At 42.2% G+C, this 27,688-nt stretch overlaps 3 protein-coding genes across 8 annotated transcripts; 2 read left to right on the top strand and 1 right to left on the bottom strand.

The window, feature by feature from the left end:
- LOC117246694 (leukocyte cell-derived chemotaxin-2-like) lies at nucleotides 1-4,540 on the top strand. The gene is made up of 4 exons (XM_033610619.2): nucleotides 1-159; nucleotides 984-1,101; nucleotides 2,647-2,798; nucleotides 4,310-4,540. The coding sequence occupies exons 1-4, from the start codon at nucleotides 135-137 to the stop codon at nucleotides 4,480-4,482; spliced, it is 468 nt and encodes a 155-aa protein (XP_033466510.1). The 5' UTR covers nucleotides 1-134; the 3' UTR covers nucleotides 4,483-4,540.
- Nucleotides 4,366-24,054, bottom strand: LOC117246845 (monocarboxylate transporter 9-like). Of its 6 annotated transcripts, none has more exons than XM_078163588.1 (14): nucleotides 23,598-24,054; nucleotides 21,967-22,065; nucleotides 21,552-21,830; nucleotides 21,198-21,430; nucleotides 18,489-18,709; nucleotides 15,622-15,983; nucleotides 12,331-12,474; nucleotides 11,931-12,026; nucleotides 10,738-11,083; nucleotides 9,146-9,225; nucleotides 8,459-8,681; nucleotides 7,986-8,158; nucleotides 7,372-7,619; nucleotides 4,366-6,928 (listed from the first exon to the last, which is right to left on the bottom strand). In XM_078163588.1, exons 6-13 carry the CDS (start codon nucleotides 15,920-15,922, stop codon nucleotides 7,423-7,425), a joined length of 1,560 nt encoding a protein of 519 aa, XP_078019714.1. In that variant the 5' UTR covers nucleotides 15,923-15,983; nucleotides 18,489-18,709; nucleotides 21,198-21,430; nucleotides 21,552-21,830; nucleotides 21,967-22,065; nucleotides 23,598-24,054; the 3' UTR covers nucleotides 4,366-6,928; nucleotides 7,372-7,422. The 6 variants fall into 6 exon arrangements, with proteins under 6 accessions (XP_078019714.1, XP_078019716.1, XP_078019713.1 ...); XM_078163590.1 differs by lacking the exon at nucleotides 23,598-24,054 and having other exon boundaries at nucleotides 21,198-21,328; nucleotides 21,552-21,597; nucleotides 21,698-21,830; nucleotides 21,967-22,104; XM_078163587.1 differs by lacking the exon at nucleotides 23,598-24,054 and having other exon boundaries at nucleotides 21,552-21,597; nucleotides 21,698-21,830; nucleotides 21,967-22,104.
- Nucleotides 22,226-27,688, top strand: LOC117246846 (microfibril-associated glycoprotein 4-like). Its single transcript, XM_033610836.2, has 6 exons — nucleotides 22,226-22,357; nucleotides 23,093-23,248; nucleotides 24,804-24,842; nucleotides 25,837-25,933; nucleotides 26,012-26,179; nucleotides 27,204-27,688. The coding sequence occupies exons 1-6, from the start codon at nucleotides 22,352-22,354 to the stop codon at nucleotides 27,458-27,460; spliced, it is 723 nt and encodes a 240-aa protein (XP_033466727.1). The 5' UTR covers nucleotides 22,226-22,351; the 3' UTR covers nucleotides 27,461-27,688.

The following is a 27,688-nucleotide window of genomic DNA, read 5'->3' on the forward strand; positions in this document are numbered from 1 at the left end:
CAGTTGAACTGTGTAAACTGTGGACTTTCCGGTCTGCTGAAAGAGGAACATCAGCCACTGTATAAAACTCGTGTGAAGCCTGACTGAAGCCACAGAAGAAACTTTTCATCTGGAACAAGAGCTGAGATTTGAAGATGAGACCTGTCACCGTTTTGCTGGGTAAGATGATGAATCAGCTGCTGCTGATAATCCTGATTATAACTGACAAATCAGAAGATTAAAACTCAGACGTGTGAACTGTAGAGCACTGACAAAGGTGACAAGGTACGAAATCTAAAATCAGATATGGGGGTCCAGGGGTACAAGCCTATGACATTTTACACTGTTTTAATAGGGCAACACACGGTCAATCATTGTGTATCACTGAAGAAGGCTTAGGCTGAAACGCGTCTGTCATTTTGTGAGTACTGTTGCCTATTAGTTTCTTTGGAATCCCTCTGCAACTTGCACCCATCACAATTGGAAATGTTGGAGTTGTGCGTCCTCCTTCCTTCAATTTTACGTTGTATAAATTAGCCTAGTGACAAGCGGAGATTTCCTCTGCTCATATTTCAGCCAGGATAAATCACACACAGTGTGTGGAGGCTTTACTGTCTTCACAATTTATTGTTTCTTATCTGTGAAATTAAAGTAAATAAAAGCTTTGTGTCCACTGAGGGAAATGGTTTCAGCTTACAGAGACAGACAGGAGGTCTGCGTCACTGCGACGTGTAGTTACATTTCTGTGGAGGTGCACGTCAGGCTGCAGTGAAGGCTCTATGTCGACGCAGAGCCTTCACTGCAGCTGCAGCGTTGACTGAACGCAGAAGTATAAATCCCACATTGTGGGGACAAAGACCAACTAAAGATCAGGATTAGTGCTTAATATTTTGTAAAGGTTTCGATAAGTCACCAGGGAATTAATGTAAGTATATTCAATGTTAATCTGTTAATGTTAATGTGTGTGTGTGTGTGTGTGTGTGTGTGTGTGTGTGTCTCTCCAGCTGTGATGTGTGTGTGTGTGTGTGATGGCGTAAAGTTCGGACAGCTCTGTGAGGGAAACCCCAGCAACACCAGGAGGACGTCTGACACATGGGGACAGGGACACTACGGAGCCAGCCGGTAACCATAACAGCTGCACCATAACACTACACTACTGTTCAGGTGCATTTTGGGACATGTAGGCTCCAATGTTTGTGGCCTAGAAGTCTATCCACCTTATTTTCAAACACAGAAGTAAATAGTGATCAACTTCTGTTTTTTTGCACGTGACTTCCGGTCAGCCGCTTTCCCTCATGCTTTCCCTTACCGGAGCTAACGGTGCAAGCTCTTTTTTTTTTTTCAATTTTCAGTTGTTTATGTTAGTCAATCAGTTAGTTAGTTAGTCTGTGTATTTTGTATAATGTTAGATAACTGTGCCCACGTTTCCGTTATAACGGAAATTTATTCCCTCTAAATGCGAATAAATCGCACGTCAATCATAAACTATGAACCAAAAAAGCACAATCTATCCCGAGTGAGACAAACTGCTTGATCCCCGTCTCCAGTGCACCAGCAGAGAACCTGCAGAACCGAATCAGCGAAAAAACACACCGGGCTACACAGCCTCTCTACCTGAGCAGCTGAAGCTGCGGCTCACACCCTCGACACACAGACACACAGACACACAGACGGTGCTTCTGCATGCCAGCCACACGTGTGCGCAACTGTGAGAAATAAATATGTGAGGTGTACACTGCTTTTCTATCTTTTTTTCCTTTTCTTTCTCTCTGTCAGCGACATACACTCCTAACACAGGACGGGTTGTTTTAATTGACTGAGTTGATCATTAAGCCATAGTGATGCGCGGATCGGCTCTGATAGCACCTGAATCAGCATGTTCGCATCAACCATCCAGCCATTACAGCATGATTGAGCTAGCAAAGCAGTTTTGTGTTGCTATGTGTGGTATTTATTCAGTTTTGGGAAATCACGATGTCTAGAAAGCATCAGTGGCTGCAGCTGACAGGGACAGCTAACGTTAACACTAGCAGCAAAGCTAACATCAGGATCGTCATCCGTTAAAAGCCTCCCGTTGTCGGATACGACATGAAACTACTCCAACTAGCTCAATCATGTTGTAACTAAGACATCCGCTGGAGAAAATATTTTTTTCACGGGCCACTTCGTGAGTTTAGTGAGTTATTACAGACACGACTAACGGCTAACAGCTAACAGTTAGCCCAGCTAATCTACGATAACCATGTTATTAATTACACACAGAGAAAATACTAATGTTTGTTCAGTCATTGTGTTTATAGACTTTACAAACATCAGATTAGTCTAAACGGTGATATAGTGACGTGAAAAATGTGATATATACATATATATAGCTAAACTCGATTCCCATTTACACAGTGGTAAGAGTGCTGGACTGGAAGTGTCGCACAAAAAAACGGAAACTGGCTGCGTTCTGATTTGCCTCCATGTTTCCGTGAAAAATAAGGTGGATAAGTCAGGATATCTCAGATTTGATCCGTTCCGTCATTGATCTGCTCCTCAGAACATATAAATCAACCAGTCAACTGAGGCACACAGTGGAGACGATGTTGAGCAACTAATCAGAAAAAGAAATGAGCAGAGGCAACTGTTGTGTGGTTCATCATCTGGATGTCTGCTGTGTTTCAGGGAGACCAGGCAACACAAAGGTCTGGACATTGTGTGCCAGGACGGCTCAGTCGTCTACGCTCCGTTTGACGTGACTCTTCACGGAAAGGTCATTGTCTACAACAACCCCGCGAAGGCGGCCATCGACAGCGGCATCAACCTGAGAGGAGAAAGTCAGTCCATCAAACATTTATTACATTAAAACATGTTGCTCACGTACTGTGGGCTACTGAAAGAGATAGTTTGGAGTTTTGCAAGTGGGGTTGTGTTAAGTATTTATCTATAGTCAGTAAATTATACCTGCAGTAGATGTCAGATGGCACGGAGAAGGAGAAGCAGGCAGGAGTCTGACATAGAAGCTAAGCAATGTACTGCTGTGTGCTGTCAGCAACAAAATGTATTTTAGCAACAAAAAAAATCAGTGTACGCTTTATTAAGAATTATAAAATTAGCGATTACCAACATGAAAATGAAGCCATTACATCATTCTCGTCAATGCCAGACTCCACTGAAAAAAATGATGATTTAAGCTCACTGAACACAGGAGCTGCTGGTCTACTGCTGCCGGCCTCCATCAGTTAGTGTGTTTGTGTCTTTGTGTGACTTCAACTGAGGCTGTTAATAGCTTCCCTGTCTGACGGAAGGCAAAGCAGTAAAAATACTCTCAGTATAGCATACACTTAAAATGATATTGATGTTTTAAGGTGGGACCGTTTTACAGGTGGCTAAAGTATGTTTTGTTGCTGCCCTCGATTCACACCAACACAAAGTTATCCTTACATACTTTACTAAGGGAAGTTTTTCACTGCAGGACTTTTACTGTAACAGAGTATTTTTACAGTGTGCTATCAGTACTTGTACTTCTGTAAAGTACCCTAAAACCTCATTTAAAAGCCTTGTCCCATTTACTAGCCTGAAGTGGCTTCACGTTTTGACAAATAAAGGTCTGTCTCAATTAGAGGCCTGGTGTGGTTGTCAAGCAGCTCATTTTTATAGAAGTTCTTTGGATGTATAAATCCGGATTGTTGACCACCCACTTGAGCTAACGTTGGTTAGCTGTTTAGATCATGCATACAGATATAAATGTTGTAACATTCGTCAATCTAGAGATGCTACACATCGTTAGCTCGGTTGATTTCATTCTACTGAAACTATGAGCACCAGAGAAGACTGTATTTCATTCGGATTCACCGATATGACAAAAAAACAAGTGGTGACTAGTGGTAGGTGGACCCACTTGACGCTGACGCTGCGATCACCAGCTAATTGGATCGGCTTAATGAGACAACTATGCAGGGAGGCGTATCCCATAGTGAGACATTTCACTCATGCTAATCTGAGAACTGGAGTTACACAAGTAACCTAAAGTTATGTATATTTCTTTAGTCTGTGAGGGTCCTCAGATCAAATGAATCAAGTGTTTTTATAAAAATCAATCCAAGTTATGAATATTGTTTTAAGTGGTGTTGTCTGTGTTGATTTGATTTGAGGCCTAATTTTATCCAAGTAATGTTAACACTGATTCAAATAAAACATTTAATTGTATCTTCTGATCTTTGCTGAGCAACAGCTTTGTGTAAAAAGAATTAAAGGCCCGTCCCAAATAAAGGCCTGTCCAGTTCAGTGACTTAAGAAAATAATAGCCCGGCCAACTATTTAAGTTTTACGGTATCTTCTCCTGCAGATCTGTGTTTCAAGCTGTTCTACGTTCAGCCGGACCGAACCTCTGGCACAGTGAGGAAGGGGGAGAGACTCGGCGTCATGCTGCCCATGCAGAGTGTTTACCCAGGTATCACCTCACACATCCACGTCCAGATGTGCAACAAGGAGACCAACCCCACGCAGTACTTCGATTAACTCACAGAGGACTTCTGTAAACTTTCTGTGTGTCAATATTAAAACCTTTAAATTCAAACAGCCGGTTTGCTGTGTTTCTTTGATCAGCAGAAACAACACAAACATCACTTTGTGTAATGTTTGAGATCTTAAAAGCTCTAGAAATAACATTGATCACTAAGAACCAATAAATCTCATGTTTTTTCACAGTTTATTTTTTATTGAGGAGAATTTTGTCCCCTCAGTCAGTCTCCTTATTTTAACCCTCTGGACACCAGTTTTGTTTTTGTTATTTTCTCTCTTTGATATGAACTGAGGTGAAACAAGGAAGAACAATAAATACACAGCAATCATAAAAACAACCCATATAAAACTTTCTTCAGTGAAATGAATTCAAACTACAAATACAGAGGTGAAAGAAATACAATATCAAAACAACAATCAGTCTAAAGCTTCAAATTAAAGACAACCTGGATATCAGAATCAGTTTCCTTATTGTTATCACCTAGTGACATCATTCTTTACAGGACGATGACCTGTTCAACATGATCTGAGCACCGTTTGAAGCTGCTGAGAATAAATCTCTGCTGGAGAAATACTTCATTGAAAAAATAAAGTAGAATTAAAATGTCCCATTTAAAGGGCCGGTCTATCTGCGTTCTTTTCCATGTTTTTTATATCTTAGCTGTTAGCAAAATGCAGTGACGTAGGAGGGACTACATGTCTTGTCTGGCCTGGGAACGCCTTGCTGGGGAGAGGGACATCTGGAATACTTTGCTCAGCCTGCCACCCCGCCAATGGATGGATGGATGGATGGATGGAGAGAGGTAGGTTACAGCACTGGTGCCACATCCCCAACCCCTGGACGCTCTTCGCTTACAGTAGCCATTTTTTTGTGTGACGTTTGACAGCATGTTCAGCCACTAGTGTGACATATAACAAACGTGTCTGCAGCTCTTAATAAACAAACAATAACAATCGTTTACCATCACTGTTAAATAGCAGTCGATCTCATCCTCTGCTCGGAGAGTAAGGAACTCCTGGATCTCATCGTCTCCCTGATTTGTGGACATTTTCGGCTGTTTTTCTTCTTCGAGTTAGCTGCTAACTGCTTTATAAATCTCCCAGTGGTGAGTCACACCTGTCCAATCCTGCCGGCTCACACTTTTACAGAGGTGTCAATTTGGCACTGTTAGTACCTCCGCTGCTGGCTGAAAGGCGAGATGACTCTGTCTCTCCATTTCATGATCGTACCATTGACACAGAACAGCGAGGCGGAACAGGGCACTACATTCCCACTTTACAGAGGCAGTGTAAAAAAGGCTACTGACAGTGTAAGCATGGAGAGAGGGGAAAGTTTTGCCCTGGAAGACGTAACTTTTTTATTGTTATTAAACCTTAATCTAACGGTGAAGACACTCAGATTCAATATGATATAATACCACATTTATGCTGTATAAACAGATGCATACATCCAGTCAGTGTATTACCTGCAGTAGATGGCGGTTTAAGTGGCTTGGGAAAATGGCATTTTGACACTAAAGCATACGCATTTAAACCAAAATATCTGGATTTGCACACATAATGAGGACGACTGGGAGGCTACAAAATGATTGAAACACCTAAAAAAACCTTGACCCTGCTGTACCACCAAACAACATAATATTTTTCGCTCTGAGTTTGTCTGATCTCAGTCCTGACTGTTGGTCAGCACCAGAGACTGTACAAAAAATTAAAGGTGTGAAACTTAAAAACTTGAGAACTTAAATCAACAGTTTAAATCATTTTCAGTCACTCTTGTTTCTTCTCATGTGGCACTTTTTTGTGTCCGTGCAATAGAGTTTAATCACGATGACATCATGTTATTACCTGGAGGTGCAGCTGCCTCTCCCCCACAGGGCTGTAGGCTACACAGGAGTGTTAAAATGTGTTTGTCTTGTTGTGTTATTGGAGCCAGAATAGAAGGAGTCATGGCTCAAAACCAGCCACCACTGCCCGTCAACAAAAACAAAGACAAAGATGGTTAAATGTGATAAGACCAAAGGACTGGACGGAGGCCATCATCAAAAATGCTCACATGTGCAGTGCACACTTCATATCAGGTTAGGGAAAAAGTATTTCCTGTTGTAGGGATGAATAAGGTTATGTGTATTAAGGGTTATCATGTCCACCTCATCAGAAACTGGGGAGGGATTAAGAGGAAGATTGGATTTCTCTGGAACGCTAACTTTTTAGCACATTAGCTAACGTTAGCTTCCATAGCAAAACAAACAAGTGTGGTCCTCCTTTGTAAGATTGGCTTCCTGTGACATCATCCATCCACTGAGTGAGAGCATACGGGTCGGCCAGTCTGGTCCCGTTGGTCAGTGTTTACTTATTCAAGTAACACTGGCGGTCCCGGAGAGTGAGTGACCTGACATGGTGCGTTGGTAAATTCAGTCTGACGCTCTACACTAAAATGAGAGCCCTGTTGGTGGAAGAAACAGAGCGTTATATTTCTACATGAATGAACCAACGGTTAAGTTAATCACACATTCACTCCGCTCGGCGCTCTGCTGCTCCGTCTCCACAGACAGAGTGTCCAGAGTGCGCTCTGCCACTCTGAGAGTGCGCTGCTCTGGATAACCCAACGCTACATTCAGACAGCGCTCCCAATTTGTGAACAGTCCAGTTTGTGTCAGAGTGCACTCCCACACTCAGTTTGTGATATCTGAACCTTATTTGGGAATTTTTATTTATTAAAAACTGCTTTGAAAATGTTTTAAAAAACATTTCAGGTTGTAATAAACAGTAAATATATTTTCAACAAATCTGTCTCAGTGTTTCAGTATCTTCAGTTTCAGCATCAAATAAAAAAAGTTCAGAAAAAAAATCATTTAAAAAATACAGTTTTACTCGTTAGACGCTAACCTTCTCAGACACGTCTTCATACAGATCCAGGATCCGGATTTGCTTGCTGTGTCAGGTGACAGTTGAGGTAGCGTCTGTTGCCATGGTGACCGTGCAGTTGATGAGCTCGGTCTCAGGCGGAGGAAGAGGAGGGGTTTCTTTTTGCGGCAGGATGGCGGTGAGGAAGAGGAGGAGGCTGCCGGCCATCATGCAGCCGCCGCTGAGGTAGAAGGCGAGGTCGTACGACTGACTGAAGTCGTAGAAAGAACCTGAAGAAGACACAAGATCATCTGCTGTAGATAAGAACATAAACACGAGGCTGATGTAAATCCAAATAAATATGTAATACTGCCCCCACATGGAAACAGGAACTCTGTGTTTATGGTGCTCACAGGAAGTGTAATAAAGTTAGAGTAGCAACGTCCCTACAAGTAGAAAAGTTCTTGTTACATGATGAAACATCACCGTAACAAGAAGAGACTTCATTACTACAAGTACAACTGTCACTGCTACACATACAAACATCATCGCTACTAGGAATGAACTAAAACCAACATCTGTCAGTCTGGAGGGAAGGAAACCATTACTGACGCAGAATCTCTTGTAGAGTTTGTAGACCTCTTGTCACGTCTTACCTACGACAGGAGGGCCTAGTGTGATGCCAACACCTCCGAAAAACATCAGGATCCCATGAGCCTCAGGGAGCTTCTCCACGCCTACTACCTTACTGGTGACGTACGGCGTCAGAGTCCAGTTCCCGATCGAAAAGCCCAGGACCGCCATCAGCACCTGCAGCTCCATGTACGAGCTGAAACCAGACAAAAAGATAAAACAAAAACTATGTATGAATTACAGACGCTGAGAATGATGGTGCATCAATAATTCTAATCCAATAATATATTGGTTATTATTCGGCACCGTGAGTGAAAAGCTGATGCTGATGCTTTTGTTCTTTTACTCTTAAATGCAGGACCTGTAGGTGTACTTGTATTTCTACTTTTGCGGCAGTAAAAGATCAGAGTACTTCCTCAAGCTCTGATAACAGCTAACAGACAGTTATATCATCTTCTGTCCCTCCTGTCTGTCCCAGTGTCCTCTGTGGTCTTACCTGGCGAAGGGAATGAGCAGCACCCCCAGCCCGCTCACCGCCACCGTCAGAGCATACAGGAGGACGCTGTTGACACACGACATGTCAGCTATGACACCCAGCCCCAGTTTACCCACACCAGTCGCGATAGAGTTGAGGGACACCAGGGAGATGGAGGTGACGCCCTTCGACAGCCCGGAGCTCCGAGCCAGGTCCTCCATGAACATCTGAGGGGGGAAACTACCTGCAGGAGGATGAGGAGCTTCAGGTGAGGAGGTCAACTCTCCACTGACACGTTTGGTTTTTATGGCCTTTACTTGAGGAGAGAAGTACCAGGACAAAAAAAGGAAATACTCCAAACGTGGTGCAAGTTCAAGAGTACAAAACTACTTTACGAACAACAGAACAGACTGACTGAGGGCTGCGACAAACGGTTAATCTATACATAATTTTCTCCATTAATTATTTGGTCTAATAAAACATTGAGCATCGAGAGAGAGGCCTGTCATAATATCCTAAAGTGACTTCATCAAATTTCTCATATGTCCGACCAACATTTCCAAACCCCAAATATCAAATTTACTATCATGTAAAGCCAAAAGAAAGCAGAACATCCTCACATCTAAGAACCAGGAAATATCTTTAACAATAAATCATAAATTTGAATAATTGATGAATTGACTGATGGTTGAAGATCTAGAAACTGACCGAGGCAGAAGAGGAGGAAAGTGACACAGAACGCCATGAGGACTCTGTCCTGAAGGAGAGACAGCATGGAGGACAAACATCTGAGGAGAGAGAAGACGAATTCTAATGTAAGTCAGAGTAAACGTTTCAACTTAAAATCAGAGACATACAGCGTCCATTTTCTTCTACAAACCGATTATTGTTGGTCATTTCACCATCTGGTACGCTGCTGCCACTGCCAAGGACAAAAGCAGACTGCAGCGTATCATCCGCTCTGCCGAGACGGTGATTGGCTGCAATCAATCTCTGAGGCGTGCAGGAAAAATTATGGCTGATCCCTCCCAACCTGGACACAAACTCTTTGGGACTCTCCCCTCTGGCAGGAGGCTGCGGTCCATCAGGACCAAAACCTCACGCCACAAAAATAATTTCTTTCCATCTGCAGCAAGACCAGAGACCCTCACCTACTCTGCCTATTACTATTGTTATTGTTATTTGCATTCAGATTTTAAATTTAATTGTTTATAGTATTTCCTTTTTATACTTATGCTTCTAATTACTTCTAATATTTTTTTTATATATTTTATATTCTTTGTTATGCACCAATACACCAAGCCAAATTCCTTGTATGTGAAAACCTACTTAATAAAAACCGATTCTAATTCTGATTCTGATTCTTAATTATTTCACCTTACTTTCAGGCAGAAGATCTATACAATCAGCACAATTTCAAGATAAGAGTCACTAATTCAGTATCTGACCAAATGTCTCCCCTTCTATTCCTGAGATATGACGTTAGAACATGGTGATGTCACAGTTAAGCTGACCTTTGACCTTTTGGATATAAAATGTCATCACTTCATTATTTCATCCTGTTGGACATTTTGTTTAACATTTTGTTGTAATTAGCATTATATGTTTTTGGCCAAAATCATATTTTGTGATGACACAGTGACCTTTGACCAACAAATTCTCATCAGTTCATCGTTGGGTCCAAGTGGACGTTTGTGCCAAATTTGAGGAAATTCCCTTAAGGTGATCTTGAGATATCTAGTTCATGAGAATGAGATGAACGCAAGGTCACAGTGACCTTGACCTTTGCGTTACGACCAGCAAAATATGTCAAGTTCATCCCAAGTGGATGTTTGTGCCAAATTCGAAGAAATTCCCTTAAGGTGATCTTGAGATATAGAATAAGATGAACAAGGTTACAATGACCTTTGACTTTTAACCAAATTCAAAATTCATTGTTGAGTCCATATGATGTTTGTGCCATATTTGAGGAAAATTCCTCAAGGCACTCTTGAGATACAATGTTCACAAAAATGGGACGGACAAGGTCACAGTGACCTCGACGTTCCACCACCAAATTCTCATCAGTTCATCGTAGAGTCCAAGGGGACGTTTGTGACAAATTCCAGGAAATTCCCTTAAGTTGATCTTGAGACATCCCGTTCACGAGAATGAGCTGGATGCAAGGTCACAGAGACCTTGACCTTTTGACTTACGACCAGCAAAATATAATCAGTTCATTCCTGAGTCCAAGTGGACGCTTGTGCCATCTGCAGGAGATGAAATCTGGGAGTAAATTTATTACATATTATCACACTCACTGGGAATAATGTTTCATCTTTTTGACGAAGGTCGAGAAGCTGAAAAAGCTCCTCCTCCTCACAAGTGGCTCCTTGGTTTCCATGACAACAACAGGATCTTTGGCTGAAGGCTCCTGATTGGACAACTCCTCTTCTTTCTCTTTCACCTCTTCCTGAAGATGCTGCTCCAGGATGGCGGCGCGCTGTTTGAGGTAGTACCTCGGCGCGGTTAAAGGTCGCATGAGGCCGCCACATGGCACCACATTGAGTGCCAGTGCTCCAATGATGAGGAGGCAGCCCTCCAGACCGAACACCTCAATGAGCTCACTCTGCAGCGTGGCAAACAGGGCACCGCCCACGCCCGTACCTGAGGACAGACAGACAGACAGACAGACAGACGTGTGGTGACCAGTTACTCAGGTAAACATGTGAGGCAGTTTCAATAAAGTGAAACGTAGATGTGCGTAGACAGCGTAGAGTGGCTAACTAACCAGAGGACGGCAGAGGGCGCCACGTTTCTGCTTGTTAATTCAGCTAACTGGCTGTTTGTCAGCAAAGCCAACAGAAATTAGAATAAATGTCAAGACATTTTTACATCACAATATTCCACCACCTCTAAATGGAAAGTGTTTTGAAATGCAGCGCTAAACCTCACTGAGTCAATGGAGGGCCGGACGAAAAGGAAAGGCCTCTTGTATTTTACGTCAGTTTGTGTTTGTTTCTGAAAAATGTATCTGTTAGTCACTGGTTAGTCAGCACTTTGTCCGCACTAACGAAAGCTCTGGAATCACAGATTGTGTTCATGCAATAGGAAAAAAAAATGCTCTGACTTGTTTGTATTTCTTTAAACCAATTACAGTCGTCCTGGGCAGAGCTAAGCCAAGGATGCAGCGACAGTGCTCCGGCAAAGTAGTGTCGGGGGGTCACCAATTAACCTGCATGTCTTTGGGCTGTGGGAGGAAGCTGGAGCACCTGGAGGAAACCCATGCTGACACAGGGAGAACATGCAAACTCCACACAGAAGGACTCCCTCCTGGGATCAACCAGGAACCCACTTGCTGTGAGGCGACAGTGCTAACCACTACACCACCGTGTCACCTAGTCCTCACACACTGCTTCATATTATATTTTAATACTAAACACACATTTAGGAAGTTACCAGTGGATCATCTCTGCAGACTGGTTCTAATAAAGGGATCATTTGACAGACGTACCTGTGCTCACTATTCCCAGCGCCAGGCCTCTCTTCTTGTCAAAGTATAGACAGGTGATGATGACAACGGCAGCATACAAGAGACCTAAACCAACACCTGAGATGAACACAGAGGACATTGTTATAACATCTCATCACTACAACAGACTGGAACAACAACTTTAACTCATTGTTGGTTTGGATCTGAACACCAACAGTAAGAAAAATGAGATTGTTTACAGTATCAGCAGAGGTGGTACCAGAAGACGAGTTGAGTCAAGTCATACCATGCAGTGGAAACAAGGCATTAATGACCAAAAGTATGTGGACGACAGTGATCTGGCCCTCAGGTTACAGCCTGGGCAAAATATGACAATATAAAATATCAGTGTATGCTGAGAGGCCCAAAGCCTCCATCTTACCGACCACGATGCCGTAAGAGAAGATGAGGAAAGGGACGTTGGGGGCGAAGGCGCTGAGCATAAACCCCCCCGCCACCATCACACCACTGAAGATGGTGACGGGCCGAACTCCAAAGTTCACCACACAAACACTGCAGACAGGACCTGAAGGAGAGGGAGGAGTTAATGTCTGATCTAGCTCGGACCTCTGGGTTCGCTGCTAAATGCTTTGTGTTGAGGTGATATTTCAGACAGAAGTTCTCTGATGGTACAAAAATTCCTTCCTGCAGAACCTGCAGAAAACAATGCTCCTATCAAAAGCTCCATCTGGGCGTTTTTTAAATGTAAATGTTCCATTCACGGGGCCGAGCAGCGTTGTCTCGTCTGCCTCCACCATGTGACAAAGATGCTGTGGCCTTTAATGACACACCGGGTCAAAGGGCAACATGAAATGTGATAAACCAGCTTTAATTTTTTTAACATGTTTTACATTTTTGTGATTAAGTCATTGAAATAGACACATTATCCTGACAGCCCTGATATATACGTTTGGTTATTTATAACATCACACTGTCGGAGTACGAGCGCACTAAGGCAGAGACAGAGCAGCGGAACACCAGGCTTATTTAAAGTGAGACTTCACTGTTCATTCTGCTGGGTCTGGAAGTTTGCATTCACTTGCAGCAGCTGCTCCTCTCTGATCTGATCAGCTCTGAACGGCTCAACAGATCAATTCCACCCCGCGAGTCACAAACTGCTGCTGAGGACAAAAGAACTCATGGAAAGCTCCGTCTGCGCTGTGTTTACGGACCTGCAGAGAGTTCCAACTTTAGAGGAAAAAAAATGATTGAAATGTTTTATCGGTTAAAAAAAATAGCGGCCGATTAATTTTCTGTACATCTGCTCTGTGGAGTACTTCTTTGGCCACAGGGATTTTTTTCGGTTGCAATACTGCGAGTGGCCACTGGGATAAATTTGTTGCAAGACTTAACCGTGTTCCTGGACGCCTGGTGGAACATAGCTACAGTAGGTTAGCTGGCTAGCTAGCTGGTGGTGTTGGTGATGTGTATTGTGTGAGACCAGAGATGTAGTTCACTGAGCAGTTTCACACAAAACTAAATGGCACTATGACATACCTTCAACAAACTGCGACTTTCTTGACTTGCAAAATGATCTTTAGAATGAGAGACCTCATATAATAATAATTTATTTGTAGAGCACCTTTCAAAACAAGGTTACAAGGTGCTTAACAATAAAATGATTAGTGCAAATAAAATACATAACAGTAAAAAAACATTAAAATACAGGAATACAGAATAAAAAAAACTAAAAGAGTCACAACAATAATAAAACAGAATCAGTTTAAGAAGGCCAGATGATAAAAGTGGGTTTTAAGAAGTGATATAAAAGAGGACACTGAGTTTGCCTGCCTGACATCTCCAGGCAGGGTGTTCCACAGCCGAGGGGCCCGGGCAGCAAAGGCCCGGTCCCCTTTAGTGACCAGCCGTGTTTTGGGTACCTGTAAGAGGGCCCCGCCGGAAGATCTCAGGCTCCGGTCAGGTTCATAAGAGTTCAGCATGTCACTGATGTAGGCAGGAGCCTGACCATGTAAGGCTTTAAAAACGAGCAGTAAAATCTTAAAACCAATTCTAAAACTCACAGGTAACCAGCGAAGGGCAGCAAGGATTGGCGTAATGTGGTCACTTCTCTTGGTACCTGTTAAAACCTGGCAGCAGCATTCTGAATCAACTGCATTCTTTGAATATTTAGTTTACTAATGCCAGAGTAGAGTGCATTACAATAATCTAGCCTGGATGTGATGAAGGCGTGGATAACCTTTTCTAAATCAACACGAGAGAGGAAGGATTTAATTTTTGTTAACTGTCTTAGTTTGGAAAAGCAGGACTGCAGCACCTTGGTAACCTGAGCATCAAAAGAAAGTTCTGAATCAAAGATGACGCTGGACAGGACACCCAGACTAGAAGATAGAAAATCTATGTTGTTTGTGCTGGAGCCAGCAGGAGTAACGATGAGCACTTCTGACTTTGAGTCATTTAACTGCAAAAAATTGTTGGACATCCATTTTTTGATGTCAGCAAGACAGGACATTATGCGGGAGACATCAGAGCAACCAGGTTTTAAAGGGACATACAGTTGGGAGTCATCTGCATAAAAATGAAAGTTGACGTCATACTTCTGAATGATTTTCCCAAGGAGTAGTATGTAGATTGTAAATAAAAGGGGTCCTAGAATGGATCCCTGCGGGACCCCGCAAACAAGAGGAGCACTGGAGGAGGAGTTACTGAGCATTACCGAGAAGGACCTATTAGACAGGTATGAAACAAGCCAATCGAGAGCCACATCACTGATACCAACAAAGTTTTTCAGACGGCTAATCAGGATACCATGATCCACGGTATCGAAAGCTGAGCTGAGGTCAAGGAGAATTAAAATCGAGTACTAGCCTGAGTCACTTGTAAGCAATAGGTCGTTTGAGACCTTGACCAAAGCAGTCTTGGTATTGTGTAGAGAGCGGAAGCCAGATTGGAATTTTTCAAAGAGCTGATTGTTGTTCATAAAAGAAATTAGTTGCATAAAAACAATTTTTTCTAAAATCTTGGATAAAAAGGAAGCTTTAAGATAGGTCTAAAATGACTTAAGACAGAAGGATAGAGGGACAGCTTCTTTAAAAGGGGGTGGACGATAGCATGTTTAAAATTTGATGGGAAGATACCTGAAGTGAGAGAAGAATTAATAATAGCTAAAATATCCGGACCAACTGCCTGAAAAACTGATTTTAAAAACTAGTTGGGAATGCAGTCAGAGGAGCAAGTGGGATTCATGGGACTCAGTGGGATATGTGTGATTCATGGCATAATTCGAACAAGATCATTTGTCTCAGTGCTGACTACTGTACATACGTTTTTAAGTAAGGTCCCACGGGAGACACTGGAAGGGGAGGGACTCTCTATGTGGCCTGCAGTATTTATTTCCCCTCCATTATTGTTGATGTGACCCTTCCTCCACTCTGATTGGACATTGGGTTAAAAAATAACAGTTCCCGAAGTTGAACATTTTAACTCACACGACCAGAAAAAAATACGCCAATCGTGCAGTGCTCAGCGCAAAGTAGAAGCTTGGCGCATCATCAGGCTGAAAGCAGTTGCGGAGTGATCAGGGTGCAAAGTGTAGTGGACCCAAAACACCACCAGGCAGTGGTTTAGTTCATCTAATCAATCAATCAATTGGTTGAAGTTGACAAACATTTTCTTTGGTTGATTACAGATCTACAGATCACACTACTCCACTCACCCACTATGAGTCCAACTCCAGCCACCGCTGAGCCCACCCAGGCTGTCATGGCCTTCCCCTCCCCGTAGGCGAGCAGCCACTCAGGGTAGAGGACGCCCACCGACTGAGAAGAGCCATACCCCAGCAGCAGAGCCAGGAAGCTGGACACTACAATCACCCAGCCCCAACCCCCGTCAGGGGCCGGGGGCTGGGCAGCTGGAGGGCTAGGGAATGGGGGCTGGGCTGTTGGAGCAGCTGGAGGGCCAGGGGCCGGGGGCTGGGCAGTCTGGGCAGTTGTAGGGTTGGGGGCTTGAGGCGACATGGTGAGATGAGGGGTGATCTGCAGGGACACTTCAGGATGAGGAAACAAGCTGAGCAGTCTTCTGTGGAGGAGAGAGGAAGGGTGCAGGTGAAGAGTTCTGTATGTAGTATGACAGTCGTTCAGTGTAGTGCAGTACTACTACATGTTTTACATAACAAGTATTATCAGCTAAATGTAGTCGAGGTATCAAAGTTTAACTCAGGAGCACTTCAGTCCTTACTTAAAGATAAGATAAGATACACCTTTATTGATCCCACAATTGAGAAATTCCAGAAAGGAACACTTCACCTGTAAAATAACCATTTGTGAATCACTTACTCACCTCATGTTACATTTCATTTACTAAGAAAACTTTGTTTCTGTATGAATTGAGGAAACCGGGACCACGTTTAACAACAACGAAACTCTGTCAAAACATCAGTTTATTAACTGTTTTAATTGAGTGAAAATATTCATCTACACTTCAGCATGTTTATCACCCTGTATTTCTACTTTTATTGTTATTGTTGTTTGTTGTTTTGTATGATTCCATTTCTGTTTTAAATGATATTCATGATGATTTCCCGAGTCTTAATAAAGGTATGAATGAATGAATGAATGAATGAATGAATGAATGAATGAATTTGATCACAGTGTTAACGTGTTGATCTGGTACACATCAGCCTGCAGCATCATCTGATATGATTCATACATGTTTGTTGTAATTCAGGATGAAAAAGCGTGAAGTCCGTCAGCAGCCACAGAGCTGCAGCCTGTTTACACTGCAACTACCAAATGTTGAATAAAGGCTGGCTGTATGTTCACCCCTTAGGTTTGTTTGCTTGTGAGTCAGGCAAACAACACTATCATGTAATAGAAAGTCACACTTTGAAGGAGGAGACAGCAGTGTGCTCCAGGACCGTCATTATCATGTGAAACTCTAAGGACGAGGACCACAGAGTCAAAACCTGTCAGTGTTTTAATGTTAGCAGCCATGTTTTGGAATAAAGGCTTTTTAACTTGACTCAGATGCATCTGTTCCTGCTCCACGCACAAGTGCCTGAGTTCATCCTTTCTTTCCATGTGCTGACTATGATATAATACTTTCACTTCTGTAGGATTTTAAATGAATTCTATTGGTTATTAAGTATGTTTACGTTGATTTTTTGGTACTTCTGATACTTTTGAATACTTCAACCCCCAAATGACCATTTGTGTATTAATTACTCAGCCCAGGTTAGGGTGTATTAGTCGCTTGTTTCGACGGAGAACTAAGAATCCAAAAAGGCGAACATTCTTTATGATTAGAAGAAAACGGGACCGTGTTTAACAACAGCAAAACTATATCAAAACATCAGTTTACAACCTGTCACACAGCTCAAACAGTATAATCCAAGTCTCCTTTATCCAGTTGTATGATCAGTTCTACACAAAGACGTGCATTTTTGCTAAAAGAAAAACATCACTATTTAAAACACACCTGGCACAATTTTCCGCCCTGAGCGTTCCTGAGCATGCGTCTGCGTATGAGCTTCCCTTAACCCTCTGAAACCTGACAGTAAATTGGTATATCTTCTAAAAAAAGGGAAGGAGGCAACGAGCCACAAAAGAAGAAGTGACCCGAAAAATTGGCAAGAAATTTGTAAAAAAAATATATATATATAAATAAATAAAATTAAAAACAAGAAAATTAGTTAAACTCAAAAGAAAGAAAGCTGAAAACAAATGAACAAGTAAAGTGTGATTAAAAATCATAATTTTTAAACGTGATAATAAGAACAATAACAATAATTCTAAATTATTATAAATCTAAATTGCCCGAGCTTTGTCCTTATTTTCTCTAGTTAAAAAAAAAAAATCTAAATCTTTTATTTTTCTTGCAATTTCTTTGACATTTCTCACCAAGTTGCTTATTGCTTTTTTTTTTTTTTTTTTGGCCATGTTTTCGATAGAAATTGCACCAATTTGCTCAGGGTTCATAGGTGATGTCACTGCTTTATTAAATATGCAAGTGATGCATTATGTAATATTATATACTTTCTCATAAATTTCCAAAACAGAATTCTGAACTAAAATAAACACCTAAATGTGTATTTTTTTATGTGATATTGAAGCAAAATCGCCCAAAATTTCAAAATTGATCAGTGCATGAAAAACTATGTCTTCATCCGGGGGTCTGGCCTGAAGTAAAAGTACATGGTCGTATTATCAGCGGTGAGGGGAGTATTCAGATCCTTTATTTAAGTAAAAACATTTGTGTTGTCACTGTGTAATTTTGTGTTTAAACACAACATTTGATGAAGTTTCAGGACTTTTAGTTTAATAAAGGATCTAAACACTTCCTCCACCTCTGATAACACTACCATGTTCTGTAACTTAATTTAAATGAAGTTACAAACAGTCAGATTCAGCCCAGCTCTCCACCACAGTGACTTCATGCTGTCAGCGGGGGGGGGGGGGATCATCTGGACCGGCACACTGTCGGTCACACTGTCCCGTCAGCCTCACGAGTGTCCGGTCCTCTCCTTGCCACCAAACAAACACGGCGACGCACAAACCAACGTGGTGACGATGAATAAAAGTTTACCTGGTTCATAGGGCTCCTTCCTCCTGCGGCCCCACAGGCTGTCTCCATCTCCCTCGGCTGCTCTCGGTGTGTTTTCACGGCTCCAGCTCCTCCATCCTCCCGCTGCAGGAGGCGGGGTCCGTTTAACAGACACACAAACCGGTTTGATGCTGTTCCTGCCTGCGTGCGTCCTCCTGCTGCCATGATTGACATGTTGGGGGGGGGCGTCTCTGTCTGCAGGGCTGGAAGAAGAACTCAGTACTTCAGTAAAAGCACCTACACAATCTAAAATACAAATAACAATAACATGTACAAGTAAGAGTAGGGGCAGTGGCGTAAGGTAGTGACAATGGGCCCCAGTGCACGCTATTATGAGGGGCCCTATTACGCCCAAGTTACAAGTTATGAAGCACACACACACACACACACACACACACACACACAGTTTTAGGAGTATATTTTAGCAACAGTGTGTCTTACTGCCGCGTTTACGTTACATCCACTTGCAGATACTTGATACTGGACACATTAACACACATATTACACAGCAATCATCATTACATATCTGTATAAGACAAATCTACAAAAGAAAATAGGAAATTATTAGTTTAACTTGATAGTTTTTTATTGGTAAATTATAGGTTTTTTAAATAGTTTATATAGAATAAGTTTATAATTTGTTATAGACTGACACTGTTTTACTGAACCAGAAAACCATGATGGAGATGGGTTTCCCTTATTTAGAGCACGTATGGACAATAGCAGCATTTTTGTTTTAATGTGAGCTCTTCTTTGAACACGGGCGCATTTCCATGTAGCAGTCAGGCCCCTCCACCCCATGGGCCCCAGTGCATTGTCTATATTTACGCCCCTGAGTAGGGGGCAGTCATTAGATCTGTGCTCCCAGAGGGCACCCTCAAATTTTCAGAATTTGAGGTCAGAGGTCATCAAAGGGACATTTCAGGAATAAAGTGGGATTTATAGTTGTGTGTCAGCTCTATGAGGAGTCTACACCTCTGTGAGCATTTGTACTTGTGTGGTGGTGTGTCTGTGTCACTCTGCAGTTACACCTCCAAAACACTAGTGGGTGGTGGAGTTTCTGTGAAGTGCTGTAAAGTTTAGTTCATTGAAACTAAATCACACATTAAACACACGTTAAACACATTAAACACATGTTAAACACATTAAACACATATTAAACACACATTAAACACATGTTAAACACATTAAACACACATTAAACACACATTAAACGCATTAAACACACATTAAACACATGTTAAACACATTAAACACACATTAAACACATATTAAACACACATTAAACACATTAAACACACATTAAACACACATTAAACACATTAAACACACATTAAACACATTAAACACACATTAAACACATGTTAAACACGTTAAACACACATTAAACACATGTTAAACACATTAAACACATATTAAACACACATTAAACACATATTAAACACATGTTAAACACATATTAAACACATGTTAAACACATTAAACACACATTAAACACATTAAACACACATTAAACACATTAAACACACATTAAACACATGTTAAACACATTAAACACATTAAACACACATTAAACACATGTTAAACACATTAAACACACATTAAACACATTAAACACATTAAACACATGTTAAACACATTAAACACACATTAAACACACGTTAAACACATATTAAACACACATTGAACACACATTGAACACACATTAAACACACAGTAAACACGCATTAAAAATGGTTTAATAGAGACAGTTTCAAACACAAGAACACAAATCAGCGTCACTATAACTCGCAGCATTCACAGACAAACACTTGTCTTTATCTAGACACATTTTCCTCACAAATACAACATGCTAACGTTATTAGCACAAGCCTATGGCATTTTACATTGTATAAATTAGCCTAGCAGCTAGCAGACTTTTCCTCTGCTCATATGAAGCCAGGGACAACAGCAGCATTTAACAAAGGTAACGTTACAAAGTTCGTCTCCATTACAACTCACAAGGTTCACCGACAAAACAACTGACTGACTTGGAGACGAGGATCAGGCAGTGCTAACATGCTAACTCATTTCCAGATTTTAGCACTCCCTCCTGGAGTACTGTAGGCCTATAGACAGACAGTGCAACTAAGCTTACTGCGATCTCTGATATCTCACTGGAAGTTGCACCCATAATCACCTCTACAGTCGAGCCATCAGGAATAAAGTGGATGAAATTTAATGGTGATATTTTTATTTTGACATGTAAAAATACTAAAAGTCACTTAAGGTGTCTTAAGCAGGTTTTATACTTCTGCGTCAAATCGACGCTGCACCTCCAACGTAGCCTGACGTGCACCTCCCCAGAAATGTAACTACACGTTGCAGTGACGCAGACCTCCTGTCTGTCTCTGTAAGCTGAAACCATTTCCCTCAGTGGACGCAAAGCTTTTATTTACTTTAATTTCACAGATAAGAAACAACAAATTGTGAAGACAGTAAAGCCTCCACACACTGTGTGTGATTTATCCTGGCTGAAATATGAGCAGAGGAAATCTTTGCTAGCTGCTAGGCTAATTTATACAATGTTAAATGCCATAGACGTGCCTGTGCAAGCTCAAGAGGGCGGATATCTGTCAGTCATTTTTTTGATGTGGCCAATCAGAGGCCCACAGTTCCCTGTCAGTTAACCAGTGAGATGCTATGACATACCGCAACAAAATACCGTCCGTCTCTGCAACCCGGTCTCACTCTGAGTTGTCAAAATCCGGCGCTTGGGCAGTGACTTGCTGCGTCAGAGACTGACGAAAAAAGCTGCCCGTTCCTGACGACATGATACAAGGCTGGAAACGTGGTGGGACAAGAACGAAAGTTAAGGTGGCAGAAGTCTGGGTACAGTGGAGGGGAGGGGTTGTGGATGGGTCCAACAACCTCAGACTTTCACCCTAAAGAGAGCAGTGTTTACGTCCCGTAAGATTATTAAGTCAGACCACGTTCTTTTTTTAATAAACCCATGTGTGTGTGTTGCTGAGGGAACAAAAACTCAGTTGGCAGTGTTATACTTACATAGTGCTTTTATTTTGAAAGGGACTGTATGCAAACTGTGCATTTCCTGTGAAAACAGAAGTGTATTTTGAAAACAGACAATGCATGTAACAGGCTGAAGTTGACACGGCGTTCCAGAACGTCAACAACCAACACACCCAGGGTACCTTGGACGTCATATGTGGACGTGGAAAGTCCATGACCAAACGTGGACGTGTGACGAGGTCGCAGTGAGGATGGGTTGGTCTCTGCTCAGGCAGAACTCAAACATCGGTCCAAATCAGTCTGGTTGGCCGTCACCTGGAATGTGACACACCAGTAAAAATACAAACAAACAAACAAACAAACAAACAAACAAAAAAACAGGCATTACTTACTTACGTGTACACAGCCCTATCCCACTATCAAGTGTCCTCTGTTTAAAAAACCCACGTACATGCGCTAATTTCGGAGGTCAAACAGTCATTCTTCATCACCCAAGTCGACGTTATGTCACAACAGTAAGACTGGACTGCATTAGACTATACAGGTGTACCTAATAAAAAGGACATTGAATGGAATTAAAGCCAGTCTTTAAAGTCAAAGGTTAAATGGAATGGTAATGGAAGCAAGTCATGTCAAGTTTGGGTGCCAACAATGTTACATAATCCAAATGCACACACAGACTCAAGGACATAAGTTTCCACCTGTTGGCACAACGTTTAACCTGTGAGAAACAGCAGCTGTTCAGGAATATTTGGAATATAAATACATGTCAATAAGAGCGTCCAAACAGACTGACGTCTGGATTTTCATCTGGTCACTTCATCAGAAATCTGACCATGAAGGTAAGTCTCACTATGATTATTTAAAATAATAATTCTATTACAGTGATTTATTTCTTGTTTCTGTATTTAGCACTTATATTTACACAGGTGACCAAACATTTTCTTGGGAAAAAATTTCAAAAGTTTTCCATGACTTTTCAAGGACTCATAAGAAAATTTTTCGAGATCATTCATAACGTATAAATCAAACAGAATTGTTCAGTGTACTTTACTCCTAATGTTAGTTATTGTATGAAAATTAATCAGCAACCTTTTGCAATCTCTAGTGTTGTGTTCATATTCACTTTAATAATAATAATAAATTCTATTTATATAGCACCTTTCAAGACACAAAGTGCTTTACAAAACCGAACAAAAGACAAGGTAAAAGCAATAAAAAAAGAATACACAAAAAGTAAAACGTGCAATCATAAATCAGATAAAATCAACGGTCATTGAGTTTGCAGCTCTGATCTCCTCAGACAGGTCACACCAAAGTCGAGGCACTGTCGCCTCTGTGAATTAATCCAGACCTCAGAACAACAAGAGAAGATTCATCTGAGGATCTGATCTGAGCATGCACATCAGAATTAGGATGATGATGAGGATATGGTTTATAACTGCAGAGTAGTAGAAGTAGAATCCTGATCAGAGGCCTGAACCACCTCAACTGGACCCTTTTGACGTGACGCAGCAGCTTCACTCTACAGAGAAACTGTGGTTTTAATAAAACTGAATTTCAATCTTCTGTTCCAGCTGGTATCCGTCATCGTCCTCCTCCTGGCTCCGGTGTTTACCAGCGGCTACAAGCTCGTCCTCCCAGTGGACTGCGGTGACATCTATAACAATGACAACACCCAACCCAGTGGAGTGTACACCATCTATCCCATCGGAGCCACGTCTGCTGTCCAGGTACACTTCATCCTCTCTGGGACACAGAGTGACCTTTAGCCTACCATACACTAGTAGACTTTTAAAAGACTTTGAGAAGACAGTCTGACACCCTCTCACATCTAAAGACAACGTGGGTCACACACACTAGAAGATTTTACAAAGACTGGGGATCCTGCAGGGTCACTGTTTACAGGACTACAACTGGGCTTCTTTTGAGATTATTTCACATCCTGCTCCTGGTGAAATATTACGCCAAACTCCCTTTAAGAAACACGACAGATTAACAAGTCCTTACATGTCAGCAAAAACACATATTATTATATTATCATCATTATTATACTTCTGCATTGAATTGACGCTGTAGTACCTCTTCCCTTGTGCCGTGATCCCGGGACCGAATTTCCCTCTTAAAACTCCTTTGTTCTCCTCCATGAGCTGCGCCGACAGCAGGCAGTGCTCTTCTGTCCAGTTCGGCTTTCTCGTTCTTTTTTTCTCCATTTCATTCGTTGTTTTGGTCATTCTGCCAAATCAAATGCTTTTTACAAGGAGGCCAGCAATCACAGTAACTGCTGACAGCTGAGTCTGCCTCCACCATTAATATCAAATAGATTAAGTAGTAAAATTACCAGCATGGCGAGTAAACATAACAATAAGCAAATCAATATAATAATCTGCATGTGAATGAGGTACGTTCAAACATTTTGAAGCTGTGTAACAATTAATTTAATTTTGCTGAGTTTCATCATCATGACATAAAATTGTTTTCACGATTACACATTTCTTAATAGCCTACAGTCTAAGTTCTATGATCGGTTCATTTCACTGTCCATTCATTACTAGGAGTGCTTTTTTTTTCTTTTTGTAACAACCAATCACAGCTTTTAGAAGACTGCGTCATACCTAGCAACGGGGTCAACCACACCTCCTCACTAAGATAAAAGTTTCTGTCCCCTCCTTGCTCAGAGTTGCTCTCAGAAACTTCCTGAATCACTCTTAAGCTAAGATTCCTTGCTAGGAATTTTTAGGCTAAGTTACGAGCTCTCTGACAGGACTCTGAGAATCTTTGTGAATATGGGCCCTGGTTTACTGTGTCATATTTGGTGCTGGAGAGAGTGCAACGATTGTTGTTGGCCACGTTCGTGTCATTTAACTTCAATATATCAACCAAAACTAAAGACTAAATTTTATCAGAGAGTCAAGATGAGGAAACGACTGACTTACGACAGCTCGGACTGAGTTTTGTGACCATTTTACACCAAACAATCAAGATCACGGGAACGCGCCACAACTAAGGTAAAACTCTTAGGATTTTATGACAAAAGTTTTCAACGTGTAAAGACAGTGAGATCATCTCTTACAGAAACATAGTAAGTTCTGACTGATGCTTCTGACTCGACAGATACAAGCAGTCGTAGTTGTAGCAGCAACAGTAGTAGTTGTGGTGCTAGAAGGCACTAGTAGTCGTAGTACTGCTGGTTGTGGCACATATGGATATATTTACTAGTTTCAAATGGATCAGGTTTATTAATGAGTGTGTGTGTGTGTGTGTGTGTGTGTGTGTGTTTGTGTGTAGGTGTACTGTGACATGGACTCACTAGATGGACGGTGGACGGTGAGTATTTCAACTCTAGTTATGAATTCCAGGACCTGTTTAGACTGATCGGAGGCCGTCATTGATTCTACCAAGTGCGCTCTGCTAACTATCTGATCTCTTACCAACAAGTCCTCTTTAGTTAATGTTCCTAGTGCCAGAGGTGCGACCGAGTCATTGTTTTGCAAGTCCTGTTTCCACACTGCAGTCTGACTGGTCAGTAGAGGACGGTCCCTCTGCTCAGGGCTGAGTTGTGTCTGGTTTTGAGGCTCATGTAACCACTGTTCACACTGTGGCAAGTCTTATGGTGGGTTCATATTACACGATATCAGCCCGATGAAGCGTTGTTCGGTGTCAGCTCAGATTGTGAACGACAACAAGTGTCGTACGCAATACTCCATCCTTTCATCTTGTGTACTGTCATAGCAGATGACAACCGACGCCACATCTGGGGCGCCTCACGACGTCCCGATAGAAAGTCTAGCATGTTTGATTTTCTTTTTGTCGTTCACGACTTCTCTTGTCACAGACGTCACTTTGACCAATAGGAACACAGAGCGATCTGCTGCCGTGGAAACTGTAATACAACAGCCCAGCCTTTTTCCCTCTATGGATGTTACCATGACAGAGTATAAAAGGAGAAAATTAAGTAATAAAATTAATCTTATTAATCTTCATCTGAAACAGACTACATTATAAACAGGACATTTTTTTTATTAATTCCTCTGTATTTTTATATCTTTACTTTTGATCTGCTCCCGTTTGCCTTGGTAAAGTTAATGCATTGCGCCGTCATTTCAAATTTACCAAGTGCAGAAATAGAAACGTGACATTGTGGTTTAAAAAGCCGCCTCCTTATAGTTTGAACTAGCTTAGCCCTGGGGCCTGAACAGGGTTCACACAGCCTGATTCCTGACTACAGGCCTACCACTGGTACAAACTTTGTTGTGTTGAAACATGAGGTGTCTGATACTTTGTGTGTTTCACTAGTTAACCCTCCATCCTGTTCCTCCAGGTGTTCCAGAGGAGGATGGACGGCTCGGTGAACTTCTACAGGCCCTGGGATCACTACAAGATGGGCTTTGGTGTCGCTGCGGGAGAGTACTGGCTCGGTGAGACATGAAACCAAACTAACAGTCACGACTTCATCAGACTGTTTCTATAATGTTTATGTCTGTGTTTGTGTTCAGGTCTTGAGAATCTCTTCCACCTGACTCTGAGGAAAAAGTACGAGCTGCTGGTCAACATGGAGGACTTTGGTGGAAACAAAGTGTTTGCTCGTTACTCCTCGTTCTCCATCGATCCAGAGTCCTACGGATACATGCTGCATGTGTCTGGATTCACTGATGGAGGTGCAGGTCAGTAAGAGTTTTGTATCCACAATGTCTTTATTGAAGTAGCCCCTCTTCTAATTTTGAAAACATAACTTGGTTAAGGTCCAAAGGGTTCTGACTGCTGGTAGCTGTAATTAGTTAAACATGCTGAACTGTAATTTTATGGCTTATTTGTTGTTTCAGAGTTTAAGCTAAGATAATATGAGCTGATTTGCCAGGAAGGGGTCCGGTTTCAGGGCCTCAGAATTGCATCTCTGCTTTTTGTAGACGATGTGGTTTTGTTGGCTACATCACACCATGACCTCCTGCCTGACCTGGGGCGGTGTGCAGACAAGTGTGAAGCTGTCAGGATGATTCAGCACCTCCAAATCTGAGGTCATGGTTCTCTGCTGGAAAATGGCGGATTGCCCTCTCCGGGTTAGGGGAGAGTTAGTGCTCCAAGAGAAGGACTTCAAGTACCTCAGAGTCTTGTTCACGAGTGAGGGTAGAATGGAACGTGAGATGAATCGGCAGTTTGGTGCAGCTTCTGCAGTGATGCAGGCGTCACCGTTGTGGTGAAGAGGGAGCTAAGACAGAAGTCAAAGCTTTTGATTTACCAGTCCATCTACGTCCCAACCCTCACCTATGGTCATGAGCTCTGGGTAGTGACCGAAAGAACGAGATCGCGGCAGGCAGCAGAAATGAGTTTCCTCCGTGGGGTGTCTGGGCTCAGCCTTAGAGATAGGGGGAGGAGTCAGACATCCAGAGGGAGCTCAGAGTAGAGCTGCTGCTCCTTCATATTAAAGGGGTCAGTTGAGGTAGTCCTGGGTGCCTCCTGTTAGAGGTGTTCTGGGCACGTCCAACTGGTAGGAGGCTCCAGGGCAGAAACAGAAAACACTGGAGGGATTAAATATCTCATCTGGCCTGGGAACACCTCGGGATCCTCTAGGAGAAGCTGGAAAGTGTTGCTGGGAAGAGGGATGTCTGGGGTGCTTTGTTCGGCCTGCTGCCCTATGTGAATGTTAGCTGTATCATAATGTTCTGATTATACACTGTTGTGTTTCTGTAGGAGACTCCCTGAGTTATCACAATGGACGTCAGTTCTCCACCTTCGACAGAGACCAGGACACCTGGGGGGACGGGAACTGTGCCAAATTCCACCTGGGGGCGTTCTGGTATGGACACTGTCAGCTTGCAAATCCAAACGGGGTTTATCGATGGGGGGCTGACAGCACACTTTCTCGTGTTGGAGTGGAGTGGCACTACTGGAAGGGTAATGACTACTCCCTGAAGACCATCAGCATGAAGATCCGTCCTGTGCAGTAGTTCTCCAGGACCGACGTACAGCAGACTATCAGATGACTTTTTTATTTTTTAACTAAAAAACAAAAATGATTCACTGCTGGTTAAGATGTGACCTTCAGTCTGCTGGCTGCAAACACTCAGCTGTAAAGTCAAACTAACTCGCTTCAACAATGTTTGTTGGAGGTTTGAAACATTGATGTGAATCATTATCTGCTGTATGGTGACAATAAATGAGAAGCTGAGCAGAAA

The sequence above is a fragment of the Epinephelus lanceolatus genome, chromosome 21 (assembly GCF_041903045.1).
Source record: "Epinephelus lanceolatus isolate andai-2023 chromosome 21, ASM4190304v1, whole genome shotgun sequence".
NCBI lineage: Eukaryota > Metazoa > Chordata > Actinopteri > Perciformes > Serranidae > Epinephelus > Epinephelus lanceolatus.

What these genes read in the sequence shown, in the direction of transcription:
- LOC117246694 (XM_033610619.2), top strand. Translation starts at nt 135, where the DNA reads ATGAGACCTGTCACCGTTTTGCTGG. An exon ending in ACCTGTCACCGTTTTGCTGG is followed by an intron (nt 160 to 983) that starts GTAAGATGATGA and finishes GTGTCTCTCCAG; the next exon opens with CTGTGATGTGTGTGTGTGTG. An exon ending in GGACACTACGGAGCCAGCCG is followed by an intron (nt 1,102 to 2,646) that starts GTAACCATAACA and finishes GCTGTGTTTCAG; the next exon opens with GGAGACCAGGCAACACAAAG.
- LOC117246845 (XM_078163588.1), bottom strand. Translation starts at nt 15,922, where the DNA reads ATGTCGCCTCAAGCCCCCAACCCTACAACTGCCCAGACTGCCCAGCCC. An exon ending in AAGATGAAACATTATTCCCA is followed by an intron (nt 9,226 to 10,737) that starts GTGAGTGTGATA and finishes CTCTCTCCTCAG; the next exon opens with ATGTTTGTCCTCCATGCTGT. An exon ending in TTTCCTCCTCTTCTGCCTCG is followed by an intron (nt 8,682 to 9,145) that starts GTCAGTTTCTAG and finishes ATCCTCCTGCAG; the next exon opens with GTAGTTTCCCCCCTCAGATG.
- LOC117246846 (XM_033610836.2), top strand. An exon ending in GAGCCACGTCTGCTGTCCAG is followed by an intron (nt 23,249 to 24,803) that starts GTACACTTCATC and finishes GTTTGTGTGTAG; the next exon opens with GTGTACTGTGACATGGACTC. An exon ending in CACTAGATGGACGGTGGACG is followed by an intron (nt 24,843 to 25,836) that starts GTGAGTATTTCA and finishes CTGTTCCTCCAG; the next exon opens with GTGTTCCAGAGGAGGATGGA.